Below are 26825 nucleotides of genomic sequence, written 5' to 3'. Positions count from 1 at the left end.
TTGGGCGCGTAATTTATTGGTTTTCTCAACTTCCCACTAAAGTAGTGGGTTGTAATTGAATATATGTGCTTTTCAAAAAACAAGACAGTTCAGTTTTGCAAAAAAAAAAAAGTTTGATAAGTGAGGAATCATGTCTTCTAGAGATTAGTCTTCTTGTTTTCTATCTGTCTGTACATTTCCTTTCGGGTTTCGTCTTCCTTTGTTTTTGATTGCTGAAAATGGTTAGAGAGAAAGAAAAGTTGAAAGTTGTTGAGGATGATAAGGAGAACCCTTATCATTGGGTTCATGATGACGTAAAAACTCGGGCTTCGTCCTACTGTAATTGGGAATCGATTTAGGTTTTAGAGCCCGCAAGGTTTGTTAGGCCTGGTTCTGATATTAGCTTCGAGTTTCTCCATTGTTCTAGTGAAGATAGGGTTTGCGAGAGGAGAGGGGACTGGGGTTACTTCTACATGTACATTCCATGTTTAACTCAGCTGCATGTGAGGCTTCCTTTTTCAGATTTTGAATGTAAGGTTTTGATTCAGCTAAACTGCGCTCCGTCCCAGTTACATCCAAATTCGTGGGCGTTTCTGCGCGCGTTTGAGGTTTTGATGGATTTTTTGAGTTTTCCTCCTTCACTAAATGTTTTCTTTTCTCTGTTTCAATCTAAAGGGGTTCGAAAAGGACTTTGGGTTTTTCTGAGTAGTTTTCCCGGTCGTTCCCTCTTTCTGCTATACAAGTCTTCGTTTAAAAATTTTAAGTCTATGTTTGTAAAAATCCGTGCTTTAGAGACCGTGTACCCTTTTTTCCTTGATGAAGAAATGATAGAGAAGTTTCCTTTGTACTGGTGTTCGGAGCCGTTACAAATCCTTGAGGCTGATGAAATGAGCGAGGAAGAGGACTGTTTGTTGGAGTTTCTGATTGAAAATTTCGCTGCTGGGGAGTATTTGCCTATTCCTGATTTATTGAAATATGATGCAGAAAATGATTTTGAAGGACTAAAATTGTATATAGGTACTCTTGTTTTTTGTAAGTGTTCATGTCGTTCTGTTATATGTTTGCTGATTTTTTTTTTGGTTGCAGGTAGCAAGGTGCCCAATTTGAATCCTGCCAAATTTCAGGCGTATTTGAAGAAAAAAGGGGAGAAAGATGGTAGTGTATCTGGGGTTGTGAAGGAGACGGATGGGGATGCCGCATTCTTTGCTGCTCAGGCTCCTCCTTCTCCAAAAAGAAGAAAGACTGCATCGGAGAATTCATTAGAGGTGATTTCCGAGGGTGATCAGAGCGCTGCTGTGAAGTTTGTTTTTGATCGGCAGCGTCGGCTGCATGGTTTCTTGCCTGGTGCCAATCCGCATTCACTGTGGAGCGACCAGTTCCCCCTAGCTGAGCTTACAGATCGTGTTTCCTAGTATCCTGGGGATATGGCACTTACTCGTCTGGTAGGACTTGAGGGAATGGGCAAGTTTATCCAGGTATATTTTCTGCCGACGTTCTTTTTATCCTTGTTAATTTGCAGTTATGCTAAAAGTTGCATTTTATGCAGATTGTTGCTTCTCGGTTACTGTGCGTTGGCCGCACGACCGAGCTGTTGAGTTCGGAGCGGCAGGTTGTAATTGAAAAAGCTGCATCTTTTGAACGTTTATTGAAAGAAAAGGAAAAGGTTGTTGTTGATGTTACCTCTAAGATGAAAGAGAGAGAAGATGAAGTGGTGGATCTGAAGGAACAGATCAGATTACTGAAGGAAGAGAAAGAAGGCGAAATGGGACGTCTTCAGGAACGAATTAGGCTGCTCCAGGCTGATTTCAAGGAAAATGATAAAGTTAAAGGTGAAATGACTGCTCGTTTAAATGAGCTTGAGGAAGAAAAGATGGACATGTTTGTGGCCGGATTTGATCGTGCTGTCAGTCAAGTTTCATTGTTCTCCCCGAACTTCGATGTTGGGAAGCTCAATGTTGCAAAGATTATTATTAACGGCCACCTTGCTGATGATGAAGGTGTTGAGGACCAGGCTGAGAGTGTTCCTCCTCCTTGATGAAGGTTTTTATGTTGTGTTGTTGTTTTTCTGTTTAAATCAGAATATTTTGAATTTTGTTCCCGACTTTGTTGTCCGCATTTTTTGTTTGTGGATATTTGGTCTAGCTCGTGTGCTAGCTGCCTTTGTGAATATTTGATATTACTTTTTGTTTAAGTTTCATTTGACGTATCCGACTTTATGAGGTCGGTTTGCAAAAATTGTGGTTGATGTGCTTTCAATATTGTTTGAAGATGTGTATAGGCTGACAATTTTATTGAACTGCTTGATATATGAGATGGTTGGCCTTGTTAAAACCTGTCCGAGTAAACCCTCCTTAGGGAAAAACCTCGTGATCAGGAAAAAGAGTACTTGGCCAGCTCATATTTACATCAAAGAAAGGATTCAACTGTAGTAAAGTTTTAGGGACGAAATATTCCAAGTATTAGGAATATGTGTCCCTTCTAATGTTTCCAAACTGTACGCTCCCTTTCCTATGACTTTGGAGATTCGGAAAGGGCCTTCTCAATTGGCGGCTAGTTTTCTCTGCCCTGGTAGTTTTTGGACTTCCTCCATTTATCGTAGGACCAAGTCTCCTTCTTGTAATATTCTCGGTCTGACTCTTTTATTATAATGCTTGCTTATTTTTGCTTGCATTGCTCGTTGTCTTAGTTCGGCGAGGTTTCGCTCCTCGTCTATTAAGTCAAGCTTGGTCGCTCGATCATCTGAATTGTTTTGTTCGTTGAAGTATTCGGTTCGACTTGATCCTCGGCTGATCTCGACAGGTATCATGCATTCTGCACCGTACACTAGTCTGAATGGGCTCTCATTTGTTGTTGTGTGAGGTGTTGTGTTATAACTCCACAATACTTCTGGTATAAGTTCGGCCCATCGTCCTTTAGTATCTGTTAGTTTCTTTTTTAATGCCTGCAAGATAACTTTGTTAGCCGCTTCTGCGAGCCCATTGGTTTGTGGGTGCTCGACAGAAGAAAAATGATGTTTAATATGTAAGTCTGTAAGATATGATGCAATTTTCCTATCTGTGAATTGCCTACCATTATCGGATACAATTTCCCTAGGCAAACCAAATCTGCATATTATCGACTTCCATATGAAATTTTGTACCTTTTCGGCTGTGATTTTTGCGAGAGGCTATGCTTCGACCCACTTTGTGAAGTAATCGATAACTACGAGTAAGAATTTTACCTGTTCTGTTGAGATAGAGAATGGGCCCAGTATATCCATCCCCCACTTATGAAACGGCCAGCTGACGTTTGATGTGTGCAGGAGTTCGGCTGGGTTGTGGATAAGTGGTGCGCATCTTTGGCATGCGTCACAGTGTTGTACCTTATCTCTGCAATCTTTTCTTATCGTCGGCCAGTAATAGCCGGCTCGGAGAATTCTTGTGACTAGGCTCCTACTTCCAGTGTGGTTTCCGCAGATTCCGTCATGTAACTCGTTCACTGCGGTTTCTGCTTTTGTTGGTCCAAGACATTTCAGAAGGGGTCGGGAGATTCCCCGTTTGTATAGTTCAGTCCCCAATAGGGTGTATTGGCTTGCTTTGTATCTGAATGTTCTTGAGTTTTTGTCTTCTGATATTTCTCCATTCTTTAAGTATGCAATGAACGTTCTTCGCCAGTCTTCCCTTTCCTGTGAAATACTCAAAACAGATCTCGTGGCTAAACTCGGCTCCGTTAGTGTAATATGGCGGAGCTTATCTGTTTGATCAGTTATTCTATGTGTGGCTAATTTTGATAAAATGTCGGCCCGATAATTTTGGTCTCTAGATATGTGCAATATTTTGAAATGTTGAAAAGATTTCATTAGGGCTTTAACCGAATTTAAATATTTTTCTAAGAGTGTATCTCGTACCTGAAATTGGCCGTTTACCTATTGCACTACGAGTAATGAGTCGCAGTGTACCGTTAGGTTGAAGATTCCCACTTCTATGGCCAGTCTTAAACCTGCTACTAAGGCCTCGTACTCGGCTTAGTTGTTTGTTGCCTGAAAGAGGAATTTGACTGATAGTTTGGCCTGGACACCCTCGTCGTCTTTTAGGAGGATTCCTGCTCCGCATCCATTTTCGTTCGATGCACCGTCCACGTATAAGTCCCATTTTCTTGGGTGTTCTCCTTTGTCTGTGAACTCTATTACGAAGTCGGCTAATATTTGGGCTTTGGGCGATCCTCGTGACTGATATGAGATGTCGAATTCAGAAAGTTTAATTGCCCATTTTGTCATTCGTCCTGCTAATTCTGGTTTCGATAATATTTGACGTAGGGGGTGACTAGTACGAACTATAATCGGATGCGTTTGGAAATAATGCCTCAGGCGCCGAGCTGTGATTATTAAACCGAACGCCAATTTTTCTATTGTTGGATATCTTAATTCGGCATCTTGCAGGACTTTGCTTACAAAGTATACTGGGTGTTGCTCTTTCCTTGCTTCTGTTACAAGTACAGAACTAACGGTGTTAGCCGAAATTGAAAGGAACAGTAATAGTGGCTTACCTTGCTCTGGTTTCCACAATATGGGCGGTGACCCCAGGATCTGCTTAAATTCAGAAAGTGCTTTTTCGCAATCGTCCGTCCAGATAAATTTTTCTGACTTTTTCATGGTTTTGAAGAAATGATAGGATCTTGTTGCTGCACCTGGTAAGAATCTTGACAAGGCGGCTAGGCATCCTGTTAATCGTTGTACCTCTTTAATCGTCTTTGGTGATTGCATATTTAGGATTGCTCGGCACTTATCCAGATTGGCCTCTATGCCTCGGTTTGTTAACAAGAAACCAAGGAATTTTCCTTTCTTCACACCAAATGCACACTTTTCCGGATTTAATCTCATGTTGTGTGTTCGGAGTTGTTGAAAAACTTCCTTTAAGTCGGCTTCATGCTGTTCTTCTGAGCTTGACTTGACGACCATGTCATCAACATATATCTCGATGTTTCTTCCGATTTGTTTCTTGAATATTTTGTCCATTAGTCTCTGATAGGTGGCACCTGCATTTTTTAGTTCGAAAGGCATCATTTTATAACAAAAATTACCTTGGTCGGTTATGAATGTGGTCTTATCCTCATTGTTTGGGTGCATCTGGATTTGATTATATCCAGAGTAAGCGTCCATGAAGCTTAGCACTTGGTAACCTGAGGTATCGTCCACAAGTCTGTCAATGTTCGACAATGGGTATGAGTCTTTTGGGTAAGCTTTGTTCAAATCTGTGAAATCCACACACATTCGCCATTTTCCTGAGTTTTTCCTGACCATAACCACATTTGCTAGCCACGAGGAAAATCGGACTTCTCTAATGAAGCCTGCATCGAGTAGTTTCTGTATTTCTGTTGCTGCTGCGTTTCTTCTTTCAGTTCCCAAATTGCATTTTTTCTGTCGTACAGGTCGGGCATTTGGGTTGACTACCAGTTTGTGGCAGATAAAGTTCGGGTCGATCCCTGGCATGTCAGCCGGGGTCCAAGCAAATAGGTCGGCATTAGCTTTCAAGATGCTCTTCAAATGTTGCTTTGTTTCTGTAGAAAAAGCTGATCCAATGTTAGTATACTGATTATCTGTGTGTAATTCTACCTTTTCAAGATCATCCGATGGATAAGGGCGACTGTGGTCGTCTCTAGGATCCATCTCGGTCAGGCGTGGGATATGCTCCGAGTTGTACACCGAATTGATCCTCGGGATGGCTTCTTTTGCAACCTTCTGTAAGCTCGCATTGTAGCATTGTCTGGCTTCCTTGTGGTCGGCGTGGACTGTTGCTATTCTGTTGTCCTGCAAAGGAAACTTGACACACAAGTGAATGGTGGAAACAATGGCTCCAAAAGAGTTAAGGGATGGACGTCCCAAAATGATATTGTAAGAGCTAGCACAATCAACTACTAGGAATTGAATGTCCAGTGTTTTGGAGTTTGGGGGTTCTCCTAATGTCGTTCTCAACCAGATGTAACCTGATATGGGGACTCTTTTGCCTGAAAAACCTGCCAGTTCTCCCCCTGAGGGTTGTAGCGACTTGTCGCTTAACTGCATCTTCCTGAATGTGGAGTCTAACAAGACATCGGCGCTACTTCTTGGATCGAGCAGCACTTTTCTCACAGTCAGTCCTCCCATGCTTACTGAAATTACCACTAGGTCGTCTAGATTCGGTATTCTTGATTTGAAATTGGAAGCGCCGAAATTGACAATGGCCGAGGAGATTGGCGTTGGAGAGTTCTATTGAGTTCCTTCCATTGTCATCATGGCTCTGTAGCTTCGTCTCCTTGATGTGTTTGTTATTCCTCCTCCCGCGAGACCTCCTGAGATGTAGTTTATGACTCCTTTAGAGGTAGGGGTTTCCACTGGATCTCGCCATGTTCCTTTGTCTCTGCGTTCCGAGGTATACTTCGGCTTGCTCGCTTCAGCTGTTTCCTTCTGGTTCCTGGAGCCGATGTACTTGTCTAGTATCCCCTGTCTCGCCAATCTCTCCAATAGGTCCTTAGCTGCCACACACTCGTCTGTGGTGTGACCGAATTTCTGGTGGAAGGCGCAATGCTTCCCTTTGTCTACGTACTTTTGATCTTGGTATGTTCCCGCTTTGACTGGTGGCTTTATGAGCCTGTTGTGTAATATATCCTTTATTATGTCTTCTCTTCTCGTGTTGAACCTGGTATACGAATCAAATCTTGGAGTTAGTTTAAAAGATTTTCTATGATCTTTAATAATAGACCTATTCGGCTTGTCATCGTCTTTTTGTGATGGTGGTCTTTCATTCCTTCGCGTTTTGCGTAGCTCTTCTATTTCAATTTGTCCAGTGGCTTTGTCTCGGAATTCCTCCAGTGTCTTCGGTTTGGCCACAGCTATGGCTTCCTAGGACTTCCCTGGCCGGAGGCCACTTTTGATAGCATGCAATTGTACTTCTGAGTTTAAGTCAGGGATATCCATGGCCGCCATGGTGAAGCGCATCATGTAATCCTTGAGACTTTCATGCGGGCCTTGCTTGATCGTGCTGAGATAATCGGAGTCTCTCACATAGATTTTTGATGCTACGAAGTGATTGATGAACATCTTGGCGAATTCGTCAAAGCTGGTTATGGACCCTGCAGACAAATTAGAAAACCACAGTAAGGCAGCTCCATCTAGGAAAGTAGGAAAATATCGGCATATAATGGGGTCGCAGTCACTGTTGAGAAACATCATGGACTCGAACTTAGTGACATGGACTTTTGGGTCCCCGATCCCCTTGTATGGTGTCAGGGTCATTGGGAGTGTAAAGTTCTGGGGCATTTTGTAGCTCATTATTTCTTCGGAGAATGGGTTAGCTCGTCGCCTCCCAGGCTTGGGGGGAGTTTCTCCTGTCTTAACATTGGACTCTGACTGATGCTCTTCGTGCTGTTCAGCGTTTGTCCTTTTACTATCGACCTTCCGATCCCCGTTGTTTTGCATTGTTGCCAACAGTTCAGCCATCCGCTGATTTTCTGCCAGGAGTGCGGCATTTGCGGCCGTGAGATCGGCACTAGTTCGGGGAGGTTGAGTTTCCGAATGATCCGTCATGGTTCTTTTCCTGCAAAGAAAGAGAAATGTGCGGCAGATATGGGTGAGCTGAAAGTAGTTGTATCTTCGAGAGGGGGGATTTACGCCGGCCCCACGGTGGGCGCCAAATGTTCTTGCAAGGATACTGTGTCTGAGCTATACATCGGTCTTATTGTTCAGCAAACCTGCCTGAGCTGACGATATCATTGTGAACTCGAACCCGAGCGTGGTACCTGCAAAAGGGACTCCGACGCTCAAGTTAATAAGAGAATAAACCAGATAAGAAACGAGTATATAAGATCAGAGATAGATAATTTCGGAATGAACTTTGGGGCGAGATATTCTTCTTGGGCAGAAGTGTTTTTTGTATTCTGTGTTTTCCAACTCTCTTCCTCGCATTTATAGATTCAGCGCGTAGCTTAACTGTCAGTGAGGTCCGAGATCTTTGGTAAGTGGGCTAGTCCGATATATTGGCGTGCGAGCTGGTTCTGAGATTTTGGTGCGTGAGCTGTTAGAATGTAACCGTTGCGTCGAGATATAGCTCGGATTGGCCGAGATCTTTGGGTACAATACAGGAACTATAATGGTGAAATCGAAATTTCGAAGACTACGTTGGGTAATCGCATAAATTTTAGGGACCATTATAGGAATTTACTTGTCTAATTAGAGTTTTTCTTTTATCTTTTTTCTTTAAAAGAAATAAAAAAGACATCGTATTTCAGGATGTTTTTGACAAAAAAAAAATAATAATAATGAACCGGTCCAAGTTTTTGAAACTCGATGGTTCACCAATTTGATGAAAATTGCCTAGGTCAAATTGATAGTCCCCAGTTTTGCACTTGTCCGATTTTTGTACCAACTCGAACCGGTTTAAAAGTCGGATAACCAATTTTTTGATTCGCCCATATAAGTCGGTTCAATTTTTACTGCAATGATTTTCATGGTACTATTTTATTTACTAGCTTAATTTAGATAAATAAAAAACAATTTTGGTTATTTGTGAAAATTTTATCATTTTTTATCTTGAAAAGTTATATCCCGATTTTTAAATTTTCAAATTTTTAGAGAATTTTATTATTATTATTATTATTATTATTATTGTTATTATTATTATTATTAGGATAATAGGATTAACTACTAAGTATGATTTTGATTCTGAATGTTTAACCTAAAAATCAAATTTGTCCCCAAAATTTGAGTTTAAATTCATTCTAAAGTTCAATTTGATTTTAAAATCTTTTTTTTTTTCTTTTTTTTTCCTAGTCACCAAAAAAAAAAAAAAACTTCTTTTTCGGTCACAGTTTTTTTTAAAGACAATATTGCCCCTCTGGTGTTGTTTCCTATATCTCATTCCCACAAAAGCATTTCATCTCCCTTCATCACTTTTAACGTTAAAGAAGAACACATTCACTCTCCAAAATGTTTTCATGAATCAGTAACGCAGTGTTCTTCCTATTGAACTTGCGCTGGTGGAGAGCAGATCTTGCGATTGCTATATCTATTGAGGGTGTGTCTCACCTTCATCATGATTCAGAGTCTTGCTCGAGGATACTCGCTATTTGTTGTCTCCCCACCTCAACTATTTGATAGATTCGGGTTTGTTATTGCATGTCAATGATTTTAGTTTTAATGTAGGTTACACTAACTGTTCATAAAGATAGGGTTCAGTGATGTGTTATATTGGATGTTCTGTTCTTTTTCTCTCCTTTAGTTTAGTGATGTGCTGTGTTGAATGATAGAATTGTTGGAGTAGAAGATGGGATATTTAAAGATAAGTATGCATCATGGAGGTACATTTGATTATGAGAAATAAAATAAAATAAAATAACAAAGACCAGACCGTGATTATTGCACCAGCATCAACACGTCATGTAAGTGCAAATAAAAGGTAATTAAATTACCTACCCTTCAATTATTACAACACTCTGAAACTCTAAAAAGCTTTAGACATTTTATCAATACAAGTTTGCAATAATGTTCAATCTAACATACTAATCTTTGATGAGGGACTATGAATTTCCATATAATCAACAAACTCGTCTGTGTACTTTTGGTGTAACTCTTTGTCCCCAAAGATCTTGCTCATTTTTTCAGCATGATTCCTATAAATAATCTTTCCTTTATCTTCTTCCAACATCATCACTGATCTCAATGCCTTAGCCAATGAATCTCTAGTGAACTTTCCATCATGTTCGTTTCTTGGAACCTTTATTCCCACCATTTTCTCTTCCATAAGCCTTGCAACTAACCCTTGTTCATTTTGAAAAGGTAACATGATAAGTGGACATCCAAATTGAAGAGACTCAATCACAGAACCCCAACCAGAATGACTCAAGAATCCTCCAACAGATTTGTGTGCTAATATCTTTAACTGTGGAACCCAATTAGTCCATATAATCCCACGTTTTGTCTCCATTGAACTACTTACATCTGGACTACTCTTTTGCTTCTTCAGAACCCAGAAAAAGGGAAAGCCAGATAGCTCTAATCCCATAGCTATCTCAGTGAATTCTTCATCATTTAGTGCCACTTCACTTCCAAATGCTACATAAATCACTGACCTTTCTTCTTGTTCATCCAACCACTTAAGTATTGTGTTCCAATCTTCATCATCTTTACTAACTTCACTACTGAATAAGTATAATGAAGGTGGCAATAACCCAACTGGAATAACCGGTTTCCTGCATTGGTTTTGAAGAGATCTTATGGATTCAGCTTCAATCTCCATACAAGTTCTTACAGCTACAACATCAACACCACCAAGTACTTGATGGAGTCTGAATATATCTGAAACACCAGATTCATTCTCTTCATTGTGGTCTTCGGACATTGTTTTGTCCTCATAGTGTTGAAGAACTACTTTGTTAAAAGGATCATCATCAAAGGAAGGTTTATCATTTGACTTTAGACCAAAGCTGTTTATGAAAGAAATACCAAATGCAGAGCAGATAGAAAAGAAGATGGATGAGATACCAAGCTTGGAAGTTATTGGGGGCAACCAAAAAGGTGCAAAGTCATATATGAGCCAATGAGGAGTGGAACTCTCTAGAAACTTAGCCAAAGGTTCTTGAAGGCCATCAAAGGCTTTCTTGAGGTATGGAACTATGTGTTGTGGAATGTCCATAGTGGCCTCAGCATTTTGAGGGAGGTTTTCTACATGAGGCAGTGGAAGTTCTATGAGTTCCACAAAAGGTTGTAAATTTGAAGGTAGTTTAGGGAGGCGTTTGATGTTTGTAGGTGTGGAAATGAATGAAACTTTGTGACCCTTTTGCGCTATGAGTTTTGCTAACTCAAAGTATGGAATTATGTGACCAAAAGCAAGCCATGGAAACATAGCAATGTGAAGCTTTTTGGGTTGGTCAGCCATGGTGATAATAATGATCTTTTATTTGGTAAGAGTTAATCACAGTAGGGTTTATGTTTAGTATTATTGTGGTCATTTGTATATATAGAGGGGGGAATTGAGGTGCAACTTCATTTCTTATCAAAAATAATATTTATATATTAAAATTAATCATAATATATTTATATATAAATATATATAATTTAATTTATTTTTAATATATATTTTATATTGATAAATAATTGTAATCATTAATTGTGAAAATAATTTAAATTATTAATTTTGATTTGCATCTAATATAATTGACTTTATAATATTTCTCACGTATAATTTTTTGTAAAAAATATTATTTATATATTAAAATTATTTTTAAATTTAATTATTTTATATTTATATATAAATATATATTATTTAATTTATTTTTAATATATTTTATATTTTAATATATATTTATTATAATTAATTTTTTGTATTATATATTTAAATAAATTTATAAAAAGGATAAAATTATCAAAATAGAAAAATAGAAGTAGCAACATTATATTTCTATTATTAAACTAGGCACACTAAACTATGAAGTGCATGCGGTTGATTTAATAATGATTGTTCCTTAATAATTGTAACAACTACAAACGTCTGTACCATAAATAAATCAATATAAGTCCTAGATAGCTAGAATCTAGAAGGCTGAAAAAAAAAAGAGTTAGGTGCCATTACTTTATATAAAAATATTATTTATATATTAAAATTAATTATTATATATTTATATATAAATATATATTTATTTAATTATTTTTAATATATATTTTATATTAGTAATTAATTTTGATAATTAATTTTAATATATATATAATATAATTATATTATATTATATATATATAATAAAATTATCCAAAATAAAAAAATTAATAAATTAGTAATAAAAAAAATAATTATTTTTAAATTAAGATAATAAAATTTACATAAAATAAAAATTAGAAATTAAATTTAATAATAATTGATATTTTATTTTATTATTTTATTAATTTTTTCACTTTTCAAATATCTAAGTTCAGTTACGTTCTATTTGAACTGATATTTTTCAATTGTCGGGTTTTTTCATTAAAAATGTTGCCCCTAAATTTCCCATATAATAAAATGATGTCCTAATAAATCATGGATAATATTGTCTAATAATATAACAAAATACTCTAAAGTATAGACAATTCATAAAGAAATAGCGAAAATATATTCTTTAAAAGTGCGGATCCTAATCATTCCCTCATGGAATCCAATCCCTTATTTAAAACGGCCAAATGTACAACATAATTATTTTTAACAAAAATATTATTTATACACTAAAATTAGCTACTAAAATTAATTACTAATATATTTATATATAAATATATATATAATTTAATTTATTTTTAATATTTATTTATATTTCAATATGTATTTTATACTAATAATTAACTTTGATGATTGATTTTAATTTACATGCAATATAATTTTATTTCTAATGTGAATTATTGTCACTCTTTTGAGGTTAGGTGATATAAAGTATACTAGTATTTTTTTTCATAATGATAAACATATTATGCAATTGAAATTTTTTTAAAATAAATTACATCTCAATATTTAATTTTTATTTTAAAATTTTAAAAATTAAAAATATTTGATATTTTTATAATAAATATTAAATATTTTATCAAATAAAAAAAAATGAGATTTATGTTCTGTTACGGTGTTACCTCTGAACAAACTCTGTTCAGCTTGCAGAGTTTTGATGTTTGAGCATGGTGCTCATTGTGTGAAGGGAGAGAATCGAAAATGAGAATTGGAGAATGGTGAAAACTCAGAGAGGCCCATTTCCTTTTTATCATATTTATATATACAAGCAAACTAACCTGTAAATATCTATTCACACACTAGCTAATTACAACTAAGTTCTTATGTGCACATGCCCTGCATATGTTAGCTGCACTATCGATAACTAATTTAATTTAACACAACATGGTGATATAATTCTAACTACTATTAATTGTTAAGTCTGGATTCCGGATCACAACCTCCAATAGAGGGAACGGTTTATGAGTAAGTATTCTTTTTGTTAGAAATTCTCTTTGATAGATACTTTTAGGATACAGAAAAAAAAAAGTGCCAATGTAACAAAATGATTAAACGTCAACGGTAAAGCGATTCTTAAAAAATAAAAAAATCTTAAATCAATTTCTGTTTTTGTAAATTTTGGAACAACACCGTCTTCTCGTCGAGTTCAATATTAAAGATTATCAGAGAAGGTCAATTTAAAGAGAAAGTATACGGAGCTAATGGAGTATCTACAATGTGTATAATAGAGTTTAGGGATATTCGATTCAGTAGGATATCAGATGTTTATTATCCTTAGTATCCGGATGATTATTCTAGATAATATGGATGTATTATGTTTGAGAAATTAGTAGTATTTTATCTTAAATGTTTATTTTTTTAACTTATATTGGGCCAAATAAATAACTTATTATACTTATTGTACAAATATTTCATTAGCTCCCTAGCGGGATTTCAACTTAAATCATTAAGTGAATGAGCTTTTCGTTATGTGTTGCGTTGGCAACTTGAATTGAATGAAAAGTGACACGTATAGTAAAATTGGATAAAAATTTGTCTAAAATTATTTAAAAAATTCGCCAAACACGTATCACATAATCCGCAGATTTTGGTCCAACAGGACGAGACCGTCTGTTGAGCCAAAAGTTATTTTATTTTATTTTATTTTTTATTAAATAAAAGAGTGGTTAGTATGTTACAAAAATTAACAATTGTATAATTTTTAAATACATGTTCTTTATTTTTTTATTTTTTTAATTATTTTTATTTATTTTAGAGTTAAATATCAAATTAGTATCCAAAAATTTATGTTGACACTCCAAAAAAAATACAAAAGACAAATTAACTCCAAAAGATTTAAAAGTTTGACAAAAAAATCCAAACATTAATTAATTACGTCTCTGTTAATGAAAAACACTTACTTTATTAACAAAGTTAATGACTTAGCTAACTTTATAGTTACATGGCATTGTTGACTATTTTAAAATAATAATTACATAAGTCAAGTCATAAATAATTATTATTTAAAATAATCAATAATGTCATGTAACTATGAAATTAGTCAAGTCATTAACTCTATTAGTCACGTAAGTATTTTTCGTTTACGAAAACTTGTTCAATTAACGTTTGGACATTTTTGTCAAACTTTTAAATCTTTAGAAGATTAATTTGTTTTTCGTGTCTTTTAAGAATGTTTTTGTTAGCGACTTTTAGGTACCAATCCAGTTATTAACTCTAAAATAAATAAAGTTAATAACAAAAAAAATAAAAAAATAAAAAATGCATTTAAAAATTATATATAATTGTTAATTTTTGTAGCATTAATCACTCTTTTATTAAATAAAAAATAAAATAAATAATTTTTGGCTTGGAGTATCTTTAGAGTTGTCTATTTAACTGCACAGGTTGTGAAAATATTATTTTTGGTACTTTCGCTATTAGATAGGTTCTTATCTGAACCTTAGTTTTTCCGAACAAAGTGGTATTTAGAGTTTTAGTTGTTTATTTCTATGCTGATTAAATGGAGAAAAATACTCATAGACCAAATATGATCAAATTGAATTCAAAAAATTACTCAATTTAAAAGACCTCATGAAAGATATGTTGTACAGCAAGGAGTTGTACAATCCTGTGGAGGGAGATAAACCAAAGGTACCAAATTCGATGCTGAATGGAAGAAGTTGAATCAGAAGGCAGTTGCTTTGATTAGGCAATAGTTTGATCTCAGTGTGTATCCACATGTTGACACTGAAACTAATGCCGAGAAGATGTGGAAGAAATTGAAGGAGTTATATGAGAGGAAGAATATGCAAAACAAAGCATTTTTGATTAGGAAGTTTGTCAATATGAAGTATATTGAAGGGAAATCAATACCGGAGCACTTGAACATTTTTTAGGAGATAGTGAACCAACTAACAAATAATAAAATCACTTTAAATGATGAGTTACAAGCCTTGTTGCTGAGTTCTTTGCCTGATAGTTGAAAAGTTCTAGTTGTGACATTGACTAACTTAGTTCCAAAAAGAAAGTTGGTGTTAGCAATGGTTAAAGAGAGCATGTTGAATGAAAAAAGCAGAAGAAGAGAGTGAAGTTTGATTAATGCCTCCTCCCAGTCAGAAACACTTGTTTCAGAGTCATAGGAAAGAAGTCAAAGTAGAAAACCTCACAGTTCTGACAGGTCAGAGAGTCGAAGCAAGTCAAGAGGAAAGTACAAGTCAAGAAAGGAGTTCATTTGTCACCATTGTGACAAATCGGGACATATCAAGAGGTATTGTAGGTTCTTGAAAAGAGAATAATCAAGGGGAAGAAACAAAGATAAAGGTAAAGATAGTGATAAAGAAACTGATGCTATTGTTTATGAAAATGTTCTTATCACATATGATGAAAATTATGTTAATCTTGTCTGTAATTATTTCACTTGGATTATAGACTCTGGTGCCTCATGTCATATTACCCCGATGAGTAATTTTTCACTTATATTACTGGAAATTTTGGCAAGATCAAATTGAGAGATAAAGGGGTGTGTGAGGATTAGTATGGGTGATGTGTGGCTTGAAATCAATATGGGATGCAAGTTGCAATTAAAGAATGTTAGGCATGCGCCAGATATGCAATTCAATCTGATTTCAGTGAAGGCATTAGATCAAGAGGGTTATTGCACTTCTTTTAGTAGTGAAAAATGTAAGATTACCAAAGGAGCTCTTATTATTGCTAAAGAAGACAATAGTCTCACTACTCTCTACCGATTGCAAGTAAAGTTATGTAAAGAAGGGGTGAATGTAGTTGATGATTCCTCTTTTGATTTGTGGCATATGCGTCTTGGTTACTTGAGCGAGAAATGACTTGGTGTTTTAGCCAAGAAGCATTCGCTTCTAATAAAAGGTACAACTTTAAATACTTGTACTCATTATTTTGTTGGAAAGCATGTTAGAGTATCATTTTATAGTTCTGGATCTCATAGGAGATCACATATTCTAGATTTAGTTCACACTGATGTTTGCACTATAGATGCTAAGACACTAGGAGGTGCATCATATTTTGTTATTTTTATTAATGATTATTCTCGTAAAGTGTGGACTTTTGTTTTGAAATCTAAAGACCAGGTGCTCAGTATCTTCAAATATTTTTATGCAAGTGTTAAAAGAAAAGTAGGAAAAAAATTGAAATGTTTTCAGCAAATAATGGTGGTGAATACAGAGTCTGTTTGAAGAGTATTGCAAAGGACATGGAATCAAGTTTAAAAAGACAGTTCTTAAGACTCCTCAATATAATAGAGTTGCAGAGAGAATGAATCGTACTATCAATGATAGAAAGTCAGGTGTATGCTTTCTCATGCGAAGTTGCCTGAATCCTTTTGGGATGAAGCGATAAGGACTGTAGTAGATCTGATCAACATTTCTCCTTCAATTCCACTAAATAGTGATGTTTCAGAGAAAGTTTGGAGAGAGAAAGATGTCTCCTATATATAGTCACTTGTGAGTGTTCGGTGCATGACTTTTGTTCACATTCCAAGAGATGAAAGGTCCAAACTTGATGAAAAGTCAAAGCAGAGTATCTTCATGAGTTATGGCCACGAAGAATTTGGTTATAGATTATGGGATTTGGTGAGTAAGAAAATAATTAGAAGTCGCTAATTTTTTTCGAAGACCGAACTATTGAAAACCTTGAGAAGACAGATAAGCCAACAATAAGTGTAGACATTCTATTGATGATGAACCTGGTCCTTCTACTAGACCTCCTGTTGATGGGAGAGATGTACAAGTTGATAATGATGGTGATGATTTGCATGATGAATCTACACCTCAACCTGAGGTGTCAGATGTAGTGTTACCAGATATTGAAATTTCACCTGAACCACCAGTTGAGCCTGAATTGAGAAGATCTACTAGAGAGCGTCATTCTTGTCAGAGATACTCTCCTCATGAGTATGTGATGAACACTGAGACTGGAAAGCCTGAGGGCTACCAGGAAACTATGTGTAATGAGCATAAAGAAGATTGATTGAAGGCCATGCAAGAAAAAATAAAATCCTTACATCAGAATCATACGTTTAAATTGGTGATGCTATCGAAGGGTAAGAGAGCATTTAAAAATAAATGGGTGTTCAAAATGAAAGCGAATGAAAATGTCTCACGGCTAAAGTACAAAGTTTGGTTGGTTGTGAAAGGCTTTGAGCAAAATAAAAGTATTGATTTTGAAGAGATTTTTTCTCTAATTGTGAAGATGTCATCTATTCAAGTTGTACTTAGATTAGCAGCTAGCTTGAATTTAGAGGTTGAGCAGCTTAATGTGAAGACTGCATTCCTGCATGGTGACATAGATAAAAAAATTTATATGGAGCAATCAGAGAGTTTTGAGGTTAAAGAAAAGGAGCATCTTGTATGCAAGTTGAAGAAGAGCTTATATGGGCTAAAGCAAACGTTAAGACAATGGTACACGAAGTTTGATTCCTTCATGGAAGGTCATGGGTATAGTAAGACTTCTTCTGATCATTATGTGTATGTTAAGAAATTCTCTGATGGTGACTTTATAACTCTCTTGCTTTATGTTGATGACATGTTGATTGTTGGTCATGACACTAAGAAGATTGAAAGTTTTAAGAAAAATTTGATAAATCCTTTGCTATATGAAGGATTTGGGTCCTGCAAAGAAAATTCTTAGCATGAGTATCACTCGTGACAGGAAGAATGAAAAATTGTGGTTGTCTCAGCAAAAGTATATTGAGAAAGTTTTAGAGAGGTTGAGTATGAGTAATTCCAAACCTGTTAGTACTCGACTTGCTAGTCATTTCAAGATAAGTTCGCGATAATTTCTTACAAGTGAGAAAAAAAATAAATGAAGAAGATTTCATATGGATCTGCAGTTGGCAGTTTGATATATGCTATGGTTTGTATCAGGCTAGATATTGCTCATGTCGTTAGAGTTGTTAGTCGATTTCTCTCTAATCCTGCTGAGTAACACTGGCAAGCAGTGAAGTGGATTCTCACATACCTTAATGGTACTTCCAGAGTTTGTTTATGCTTTAGAAGTGACCAACCTGTGTTGTATGGTTACACAGATGTAGATATGGCTGGGATCTTGATTTAAAAAAGTCTACTTCTGGTTATATGATGACTTTTGCAAGAGGAGTTGTGTCGTGGTAATCTCGACTTTAGAAATGTGTTGCTTATCTACAATAGAGGTAGAATAATTACTGTTGTTAAAGTTTCTAAGGAACTCTTGTAGATGAAGAAATTTTTACAAGAGTTAAGCATTAATCAAGAGAAGTTTGTGTTATTTTGTGACAGTCAAAGTGCTATCCATCTCAGCAAGAATCTGACATTTCATTCTTGATTGAAGCACATAGAAGTGAAGTATCATTGGATACGTCAAACGCTTAAGATGAAGTCATATGCACTTAAGAAGATCTATACTAATGATAATAGTTCAAATATGATGACAAAGAGTTTACTTACAGTAAAAGTTGAATTCTTACAAAGAGAAGATGGGCTTGATAGAACAACTTATCCCCACTTAAGTCAGTGAAAAAAATTTTATTGGTGGATCCCCAACTCAAGTGGGACCCACACTTTAAAACAAAAATAAAATAAAATAAAAGAAAGTAGTGACTTATAACCCCGTGTAATAAAAAGAAAAAGTGGAAAGAGTGTTAGTGTCTCTCATTTGAAAGAAAGAAAAAGAATTTGTGAGGAAGAGGAGAGGCTTTCGGCATCGAAGAGATGAAGAAATCGGGGGGAAAAGAGCAACGCCATTTTGATTCTATTGAACTGGTAAATTTGCTTCATTTTTTATGAAATTTTAGTATATTATTTCTGGTGTAAAAATGAACATTAAGATATAACTTGCTAGTTGTATTGCCTTTTTTTTGTCTAATTCGAGATACCCAGTTTTATAGAGGGTTTATGTTAATTCATCAGTTTTGATGATGTATTTTAGTTGATTGTTGAGAAGTCCTAGTGCTACTAAGAAGATTCATTGTGTACTCATTATTTTGATAGTAAAAGATTTTACTAGGTTAAGTTCAATAATTTTTTTGTCCCTCTTTTAAGAATATTCCACAATAAAAATTCTAGTATTTGATTATTTAATTTCTGTCATTATATTTATCATTTGAAATATTTTTAAAATTGTCTATTTAACTGTATACATTATAAAAAAATTACTTTTTGTGCTTTCATAAGTAGACAAATTCTTATCTAAAATTTAGTGTTTTCCAACAAACTTTAGAGACGAAATTTGGACGTCAAATTTTTAGTGAAAATTTTGACAAATTTCTGTAGAAAAGAACAAAATAAATTTTTGCCAATTTCTTTTATACAGGTACAATTATCAGTCAGTAATTCCATTGATAAATGTGTATGTTTTCTTGTGCTAAATTATTATCCACAGATTAGTATTTCAAGGAGTAAAACACAACATTTTATTTTTTCTTTTTTAAATAACTTAATCGAATAAATAATTATTTTTTACCGTAAAAAATATAGACACGGACAAAATTAATAACTAAAAAATTAAATATTAATATTATATTTATAAAAAATGAAATCTGTTTGACAAAAATATTTTATTATTAAATTTTTATTGATTCTGTTAAAAACATATTAAATTTTTATTATCTATGTACCTATCATGTTTAATCTCTTGAAACATTTAACCCAACTACTTATAATATAAAAAAAAATCAACCCAACTGCATTAATAGTAAAAAACAAAAAAAGCATTTGTTTGAGGATAAAAATAAAGATATCAGAGTCAGAATAATAAATGTTGAAGAATCGAAGTAGAGCAAGGGAAAAAGTTTTAAAAACAAAAAAATTGAAACATCGTGGATGAACACAAAATATAATTATCTAATTTATCTTCGAAAAAGAAAGAAAAAAGAAAAGCAATAAAAATAAAATAAAACCCTACATTTAGTGAGCATATTAATTTGTCAATACTCAATATTGGTACCTATATACTATTCATTAATGTCTAATTAATTAATTTAGATTGGCTGAATATTTAATTTACTTATCTATTTAAATAAATATCAGAAATATATAATAATTTATTCATCAACAATAAATCTTTAAATGAAGTCCAAATTAAATTTATAACGAATTAGTTATTGACCAATTAAATTAGTAGGCAACCAAAAAAAATTCATCAACACCTAATAAGGTTTTATATTTATAGGTAATTAATTAAAGGAGGGAAAGTTGAGATGTTTTGATTTGTTATAAAAAAAAACAAAACCAAAAACTAAAATATAAGAGTTGGTACATATAAAGCTTTATAATTTGTGTGTGCTTCAACAGTAAATGGCGGATGTGATCCATGATTTGCGTAGATTTTGTGAAAACATAACTCGTGGAAGAGAATGCCAATTTTTTATCCATTATCGTGGTATTCACAAATCAACCTATCCTTTTCATTAAAGTTGTGGTTATATTCCACAAAAAAAAAAAAAAAAAAACGCCAAAATAAACTTTGGTAATAAGTTTTTATGTAAATCGTAATTTTAAGTCACGTATTATATATATATATATATATATATATAACAAAACATAAACAAAAAATTATCCCCAGTGATATACCATCAATAAAAAAAAAATCTATATTACTCCACTTTTTATGACTAGTCAGATTTATAAAAAAAATTTTCTACACCTACTTTCTTGTTATTAAAGATTCACTCGTTTTTCTCTAGCTAAACATTTTAAATAACTGCAAAGAAATATATAAACTACTTGTTATGCTCTTCTTTTCTATTAACGATATATGTTCAACTCTCAAAATGTTCTTTCGGCAAACTCGAAATAGACCACAACCTCCCAAAGTCAGATAGTCATTCAACCATACCTATCAAGAAAACTCACAAACTAAAAAATAAGTGCTAAATATGTTCAATGTCTTTTTTACACAATACACACATATTATCACGGTGACTAATAATTTTCAACCTATGCAATCTTTTTTTAGTATTCACTTTTCATATCAAAGCAAACCAAAAAATAACTCCACTTATGGCAGAACCAAACATTTTCATATGGTTCTGGTGAAACTATAGCTAGTGATATTTTTCGGGAGTGTTTCTCATTGCACCAACTGCATAAAAGAGTTAGTTGAAAAAATGTCTTCCTTGTCAAACTTTCACATAACTCTCTCTTGCGTATCATATTCTAGTTTTATAGGCCTTAAAGTCTCATGCAACTGGTCCACTAATTCCAACTTCCATTGGTATCAATTTTGCCTCCACTGAAAGTTTCAAATCCACTCTAATCCATCTCAAAATCCACAATCTCCTATGACAGATCCTCTTTGCTTTGAAACAGAGAAGAATCTCAAAAAATTCATCTTTAGCGAACCACTTTGTAACCAAACATCTTCCCAGAAGCGAGTCATCCTTCCATCACCCACCTCCATAGACAACACAGCAATCCTCTTATCTCTCATATTACGATCCTTGAACTACAACTGACAGATAACCTTCCATGAACCCTTCTAATAGACAATGTCTGAGATGATAACATCACATTGGGGTTCAAGTCATAACAAGAGAATATAACCTTCTTTCATAATTGACACTCCTCTTTTCAAAAATGCCACCACTACTTGAAGAAGAGTGTTGTATTCTTAACCACGGCATTATCCATCTCCAACCCATCCATCATTTTAGGAGCCTGGAACCACTATCCACTTAATCAACGTCAAACTATTCTTACCTTTTTTCTTATTCTATAGGAATTTTTTTCTGTAACGAAATCAACTTTTCTGCCACTATTTTTGACATTTTATATAAGCTCAAATAGTACACCAGTAGATTATTCAACACATATTTAATAAAGACTAACTTATTCGCTTTATTAATCGAGTATTTTTGGCTTTCACAAACTAAATTTTTAAAGTATATTTTAAATTTGTAGTTTGAAATCACAATTTATATATAATTAAAAAGGATGCGAATATAATTTTTTATTTTAGAATTATATGTAATATAGTATTTATTTTAATTTACTCATGTAAAAAAATCCCAATAAATATATTTAAATCTATTTTTTATATAATTGATTTTTGTGTATCTTTTCAATTTGTTTAAGCGTTATTAGTCTTATCTATGGATATTCTATGTTATCAGTAAAAATTAAAAAAAAATTAAGTATTATATACATATTTAAAATTAAATACTATATATTATATATAAATATATATATTATTTAATTTATTTTTATTGTATATTTTTTATTTTTATATATTATATATGAATATAATTTATTTTTTATATGATTGTATTTTTTTACTAGTAATATGGTTGAAAAATAAATAAATAAATAAATAAAAGTAGGAAAAAGTTTGTAAATGCGGGTCCTATCATTCCCTTATGGAATCCAATTCCATATTTGAAATGGTCAAATATATAACATAATATTTCTAATGTGAATTATTGTCACTCTTTTGGAGTTAGGTGATGTAAAGTATATTAGTATTGTTTTTTCATAATAATAATAATAATATTATATAATTGTAAATTTTTTAAAATAAATACATCTCAATATTTAATTTTTATTATAAAAATTTAAAAATTAATAATATTTGACATTCTTATAATAAATTACATCTCAATATTAAATATTTTATCAAATGAAATAAAAAAGATGGGATTTATATTCTGTTTTTTCCAATATAGTGAATGGTTTATGAGTTAGTATTATTTTTGTTAGAAATGCTCTTTGGATGGGTGCCTTCTTAGTTAGGAACGGATATCAAAAAAAACAAGTGTCAATTATCACGGTAAATTTTAGAAGGTTAGATTTAATGATATTTGTATAGTTTTTTAGAGTATTTGAGAATGTTCTAGATGGTTCCGAAACATTCTAGAATGTTCTAGAAGGTCCCGGAATACCCTAGAAGGTTCTAGAAGACTCTGGAAGGACATAGAGTAATCTAGAAGAGTCTTGATGTATATAGAAGTATGAAGAGTAGTATGGAATAATCTAAAAGTATTTAGAAAGTTATGATATGATAGATATTTGTAATAAAGGTTCTGGATGATTATTCTGGACTGTTGATTGGATTTAATCCTAACTATCCATTAAGGAGGTGGATGGCTATAAATAGGAGGTGAGAGTTAGAGTTTGAGGGTGTGAGTCATGTGTGAGTCATTTGTAACAAACACTTGAGTAATAAAGTGTTCTTTCCACTAAAGCTTTCTTTCTCTTGTGTTCTTAGCTTTCTTGCTAAGTATTGAGGGTTAGATTGACTTGGTCTTAGCTCAAGAGGTTGAGTAAGTCCGAGTTCCGGCACGGTAGCGTTGGAGTGTGTTCAAGCTCGTGACAAATTGGCATCAAAGCAAGGTTCGAGAGGGAGCACAAGTGGTTTGTGGGTATGACTTCTAGTGTAACCATAGAGTATGTTGAGTCTCAAAGAGGAAGGGACACTATTCCTTCTCAATAAGGAGGCAAGAATGCCTGTTTTTCAAGTGAGCCTAGAGGTAAGGATTCTAACTTCTTAGAAGAGAGAGTTTCTATGTTGAAAAATGTTTTATCCTCTATGGATGAGCGCTTCCAAAGGATAGAACATGACAAGAAGACCCTCGAGGGTCACGTGTTAGGAGAACTAGATGCTTTCAAAGAAAGCATGCTCCAAATCGAAGAGAAGCTTGGGAATTCCTTGAAGCTATTTGTGGAAGTTCGAATTTGGTTCGAGGAGGCAAAATCTCGACCAACCATTATAAGAGAGATGACAAAATTTGATCTCCCAAAGCCAAAGGAGTTCAAGGGCGTGAGGGACGCTTGAGAGGTGGAGAACTTCCTATGGCAAATGGAGAGGTACTTTGAAGGCCAAGGGGTGGTCGAAGAAGCAATAAAGGTATACACTGCAGCTCTCTACCTTTCTGATAATGCTACTTTATGGTGGAGGAGAAAGTGTGCCGATATGAAAAAGGGTACTTGCAACATAACCACATGGAAAGATTTTAAAAGGGAGTTGAAAAGACAAATCTTTCCTAAGAATGTGGTTTATGAAGTAAGGAAGAAGTTGAGGGAGTTGAAGCATAAGAGTACGATTAACGATTATGTAAGAGAGTTCACTACTCTTACACTTCAAATCCCCAACTTAGCATCAGAGGATGTATTGTTCTTCTTCATTGATGAACTCCAACCTTGGACAAAGCAAGAACTACAAAGAAGGAATGTTAAGGATGTCGATGAAGCCAATGTGGTGGCCGAATCACTCACTGAGTATCATAGGGGAGACTCTAAACCCAAGTCTTCCTCCAAGCCTAGTTCTACTAAAGGTGGGGGAGACAAGGAGAAGAGTTTCTCAACCAAAAAGGAAAGAAAATACTCTTCGAAGAAAGAGTACGAGGAAAAGAAGAAGACTTATGTGCCCAAAGGAGGATGCTTCGTGTGCAAGGGACCACACCAAATGAAGGACTGTCCCAAGCTAGGGACTCTTGCATCTATCGCTGAGAAACAAGAGGCTCAATCTCAAGTAACAGAGTATGTTGGATCTATCCAACTCATGAATGCTGTGAAGGGCAATGAGGCAAGCACTGTAGAAAAGAAAGGCTTGATGTATGTAAAAGCCTTTATCAATGAAAAACCCGTCATGGCTATGATCGACACTGGTGTTACACATAATTTCATCACGCCTGATGAAGCAAAGAGGCTTGAGTTGAAGATCACCAAAAAGAATGGTTGGTTCAAACCCATAAATACCAAGGGTGAATCCCTTAAGGGAGTAGCAAAAGGGGTTGAGATAACTCTTGGTTCTTGGAAAGGCCTTGTGAATTTCTCAGTAGCACCCATGGACGATTTCAAAATAGTCATCGAGCTTGATTTGCAAAGGAAGACAAATATAATACCTATGTTATACTACGACATAGTATGCGTCATGGAGAAAGTGTCTCCATGCATAGTCCCTACAATCCCTAAAGCTGGAGGACTACCAATGCTTTATGCTATGCAACTCAAGAAAGGGTTTAAGAAGAGAGATTACATATTTGGCTTTATTACAAGAGGAGTCAATATCTGAAAAAGAAGACTTTCCTTCCAAAATCAAGGAAGTCCTTGAAGAAAATAAGGATGTGATGCCTCCCGAGTTGCCAAAATAACTACCACCTAGGAGGAAGGTGGACCACAAGATTGAATTGGAGTCAGGAGCAAAGCCGCCTTCCTTAACACCTTATAGGATGGCACCGCTAGAACTTGAGGAGTTAAAGAAGCAACTCAAGGATTTGCTAGATGCTGGGTTCATCCGTCCATCGAAGGCACCTTATGGTGCACCAGTCTTGTTCCAAAAGAAGCGTGATGGTTCGTTGAGACTATGCATCGACTATCGAGCACTTAACAAGGTAACCATCAAGAACAAATACCCTATACCTTTGATAGCCGATTTGTTTGATCAACTTGGTAGAGCCAAATGGTTCTCAAAGCTGGATTTGAGGTCAGAAACCAAGTGAGGATTGCCGATGGTGATGAGCCTAAGATCACGTGTGTCACAAGGTATGGATCGTATGAGTGGTTGGTGAGGCCTTTTTGGCTTGACCAATGCTCCTACAACCTTCTGTACCTTGATGAACGAGATCTTTCGACCTTATCTTGATCGGTTTGTAGTGGTCTACTTGGATAACATTGTTGTCTATAGCAATACCTTGGAGGAACATGTAGAACACTTACGAACCGTGTTCAAGATCTTGCGAGAGAATAACCTATATGTGAATAAGGAAAAGTGTTCCTTTGTAAGGGACGAAGTCTACTTCTTGGGACACATCATTAAAGATGGAACTCTCTGTATGGATCAAGGAAAGGTGAAGGCTATCAAAGAGTGGGAGCCACCAAACAAGGTATCTGAATTGAGGTCATTCCTTGGGTTGGCTAATTACTATCAGAGGTTTATCAAGGGATACTCTGCTAAGACTACACTATTAACTGATCTTCTCAAGAAGAATCACTCTTAGAAATGGTCAAAGGAGTGTCAAAAGGTCTTTGATGAGTTGAAGACTGCTATCACAGAAGGACTGATACTAGCACTACCCGACTACTCAAAGGTATTTGAAGTCCACACTGATGCTTCTGACTATGCTATTGGAGGGGTTCTGATGCAAGAAGGACATCCGATTGCCTTTGAGAGTCACAAGTTGAATGATACAAAGAGGCGATACACCATCCAAGAGAAGGAGATAACCACGGTAGTGCATTGTCTAAGAACTTGGCATCACTACTTGCTTGGTTCACACTTCATCGTCAAGACAGACAATATAGCTACAAGATACTTCTAAACTCAGAAGAAGTTAAGCCCTAAATAAGCTAGGTGACAAGATTTCTTAGCTGAGTTTGATTTCAAATTTGAATACAAGTCAGGCAAAACTAATGTGGTAGCAAATGCGCTGAGCCACAAGGCTGAGTTGGCAGCCATTTCTATGGTCGAAGGAGATATGGTGCATACCATCAAAGAAGGGTTGCATCATGATCCATTAGCCAAGAAGTTGGTAGAGTTGGCTAGAGAAGGGAAGACCAAAAGATTTTGGCTAGAAGATGACCTTCTCTACACTAAAGGGAGAAGACTATACGTCCCTAAATGGGAAAATCTAAGAAAAAAATTAGTGAGAGAATGCCATGACATCAAGTGGGCTGGTCACCAAGGTCAGTGAAGGACTTTGGCACTCATTAAATCATCTTATTATTGGCATCAAATGAGAGACAAAGTGGAGAGTTATGTGAAGACTTGTCTTGTGTGCCAACAAGATAAGATTGAAAACAAGACACCAAGTAGGTTGTTAGAACCTCTGCCTCCATCAGAGTGACTGTGGAAAAGTGTCTCTATAGATTTCATCTCTGTCTTACCGAAGTCTGAGGGGTTTGGATCTATTCTCGTAATAGTAGGTCGATTTTCAAAGTATGCTACTTTTATACC

At 34.9% G+C, this 26825-nt stretch overlaps 2 protein-coding genes across 2 annotated transcripts; both read right to left on the bottom strand.

Moving 5' to 3' along the window:
- Positions 1-6202: 6202 nt before the first annotated feature.
- On the bottom strand, positions 6203-7519 carry LOC112743300 (uncharacterized). Its single transcript, XM_025792517.1, has 2 exons — positions 6843-7519; positions 6203-6632 (listed from the first exon to the last, which is right to left on the bottom strand). Exons 1-2 carry the CDS (start codon positions 7517-7519, stop codon positions 6203-6205), a joined length of 1107 nt encoding a protein of 368 aa, XP_025648302.1.
- Positions 7520-9239: 1720 nt separating this feature from the next.
- LOC112744423 (putative UDP-rhamnose:rhamnosyltransferase 1) lies at positions 9240-10923 on the bottom strand. The gene has a single exon (XM_025794043.3). It carries the CDS (start codon positions 10863-10865, stop codon positions 9477-9479), a length of 1389 nt encoding a protein of 462 aa, XP_025649828.1. The 5' UTR covers positions 10866-10923; the 3' UTR covers positions 9240-9476.
- Positions 10924-26825: the final 15902 nt, after the last annotated feature.

Source organism: Arachis hypogaea, chromosome 14 (assembly GCF_003086295.3).
Source record: "Arachis hypogaea cultivar Tifrunner chromosome 14, arahy.Tifrunner.gnm2.J5K5, whole genome shotgun sequence".
NCBI lineage: Eukaryota > Viridiplantae > Streptophyta > Magnoliopsida > Fabales > Fabaceae > Arachis > Arachis hypogaea.
The sequence above is the reverse complement of the archived record's forward strand: the minus strand, read 5'-3'. Positions and strand labels throughout refer to the sequence as shown.

What these genes read in the sequence shown, in the direction of transcription:
- LOC112743300 (XM_025792517.1), bottom strand. Translation starts at nt 7,519, where the DNA reads ATGACGGATCATTCGGAAACTCAACCTCCCCGAACTAGTGCCGATCTC. An exon ending in AGTGGCCTCCGGCCAGGGAA is followed by an intron (nt 6,633 to 6,842) that starts GTCCTAGGAAGC and finishes TTCGTATACCAG; the next exon opens with GTTCAACACGAGAAGAGAAG.
- LOC112744423 (XM_025794043.3), bottom strand. Translation starts at nt 10,865, where the DNA reads ATGGCTGACCAACCCAAAAAGCTTCACATTGCTATGTTTCCATGGCTT.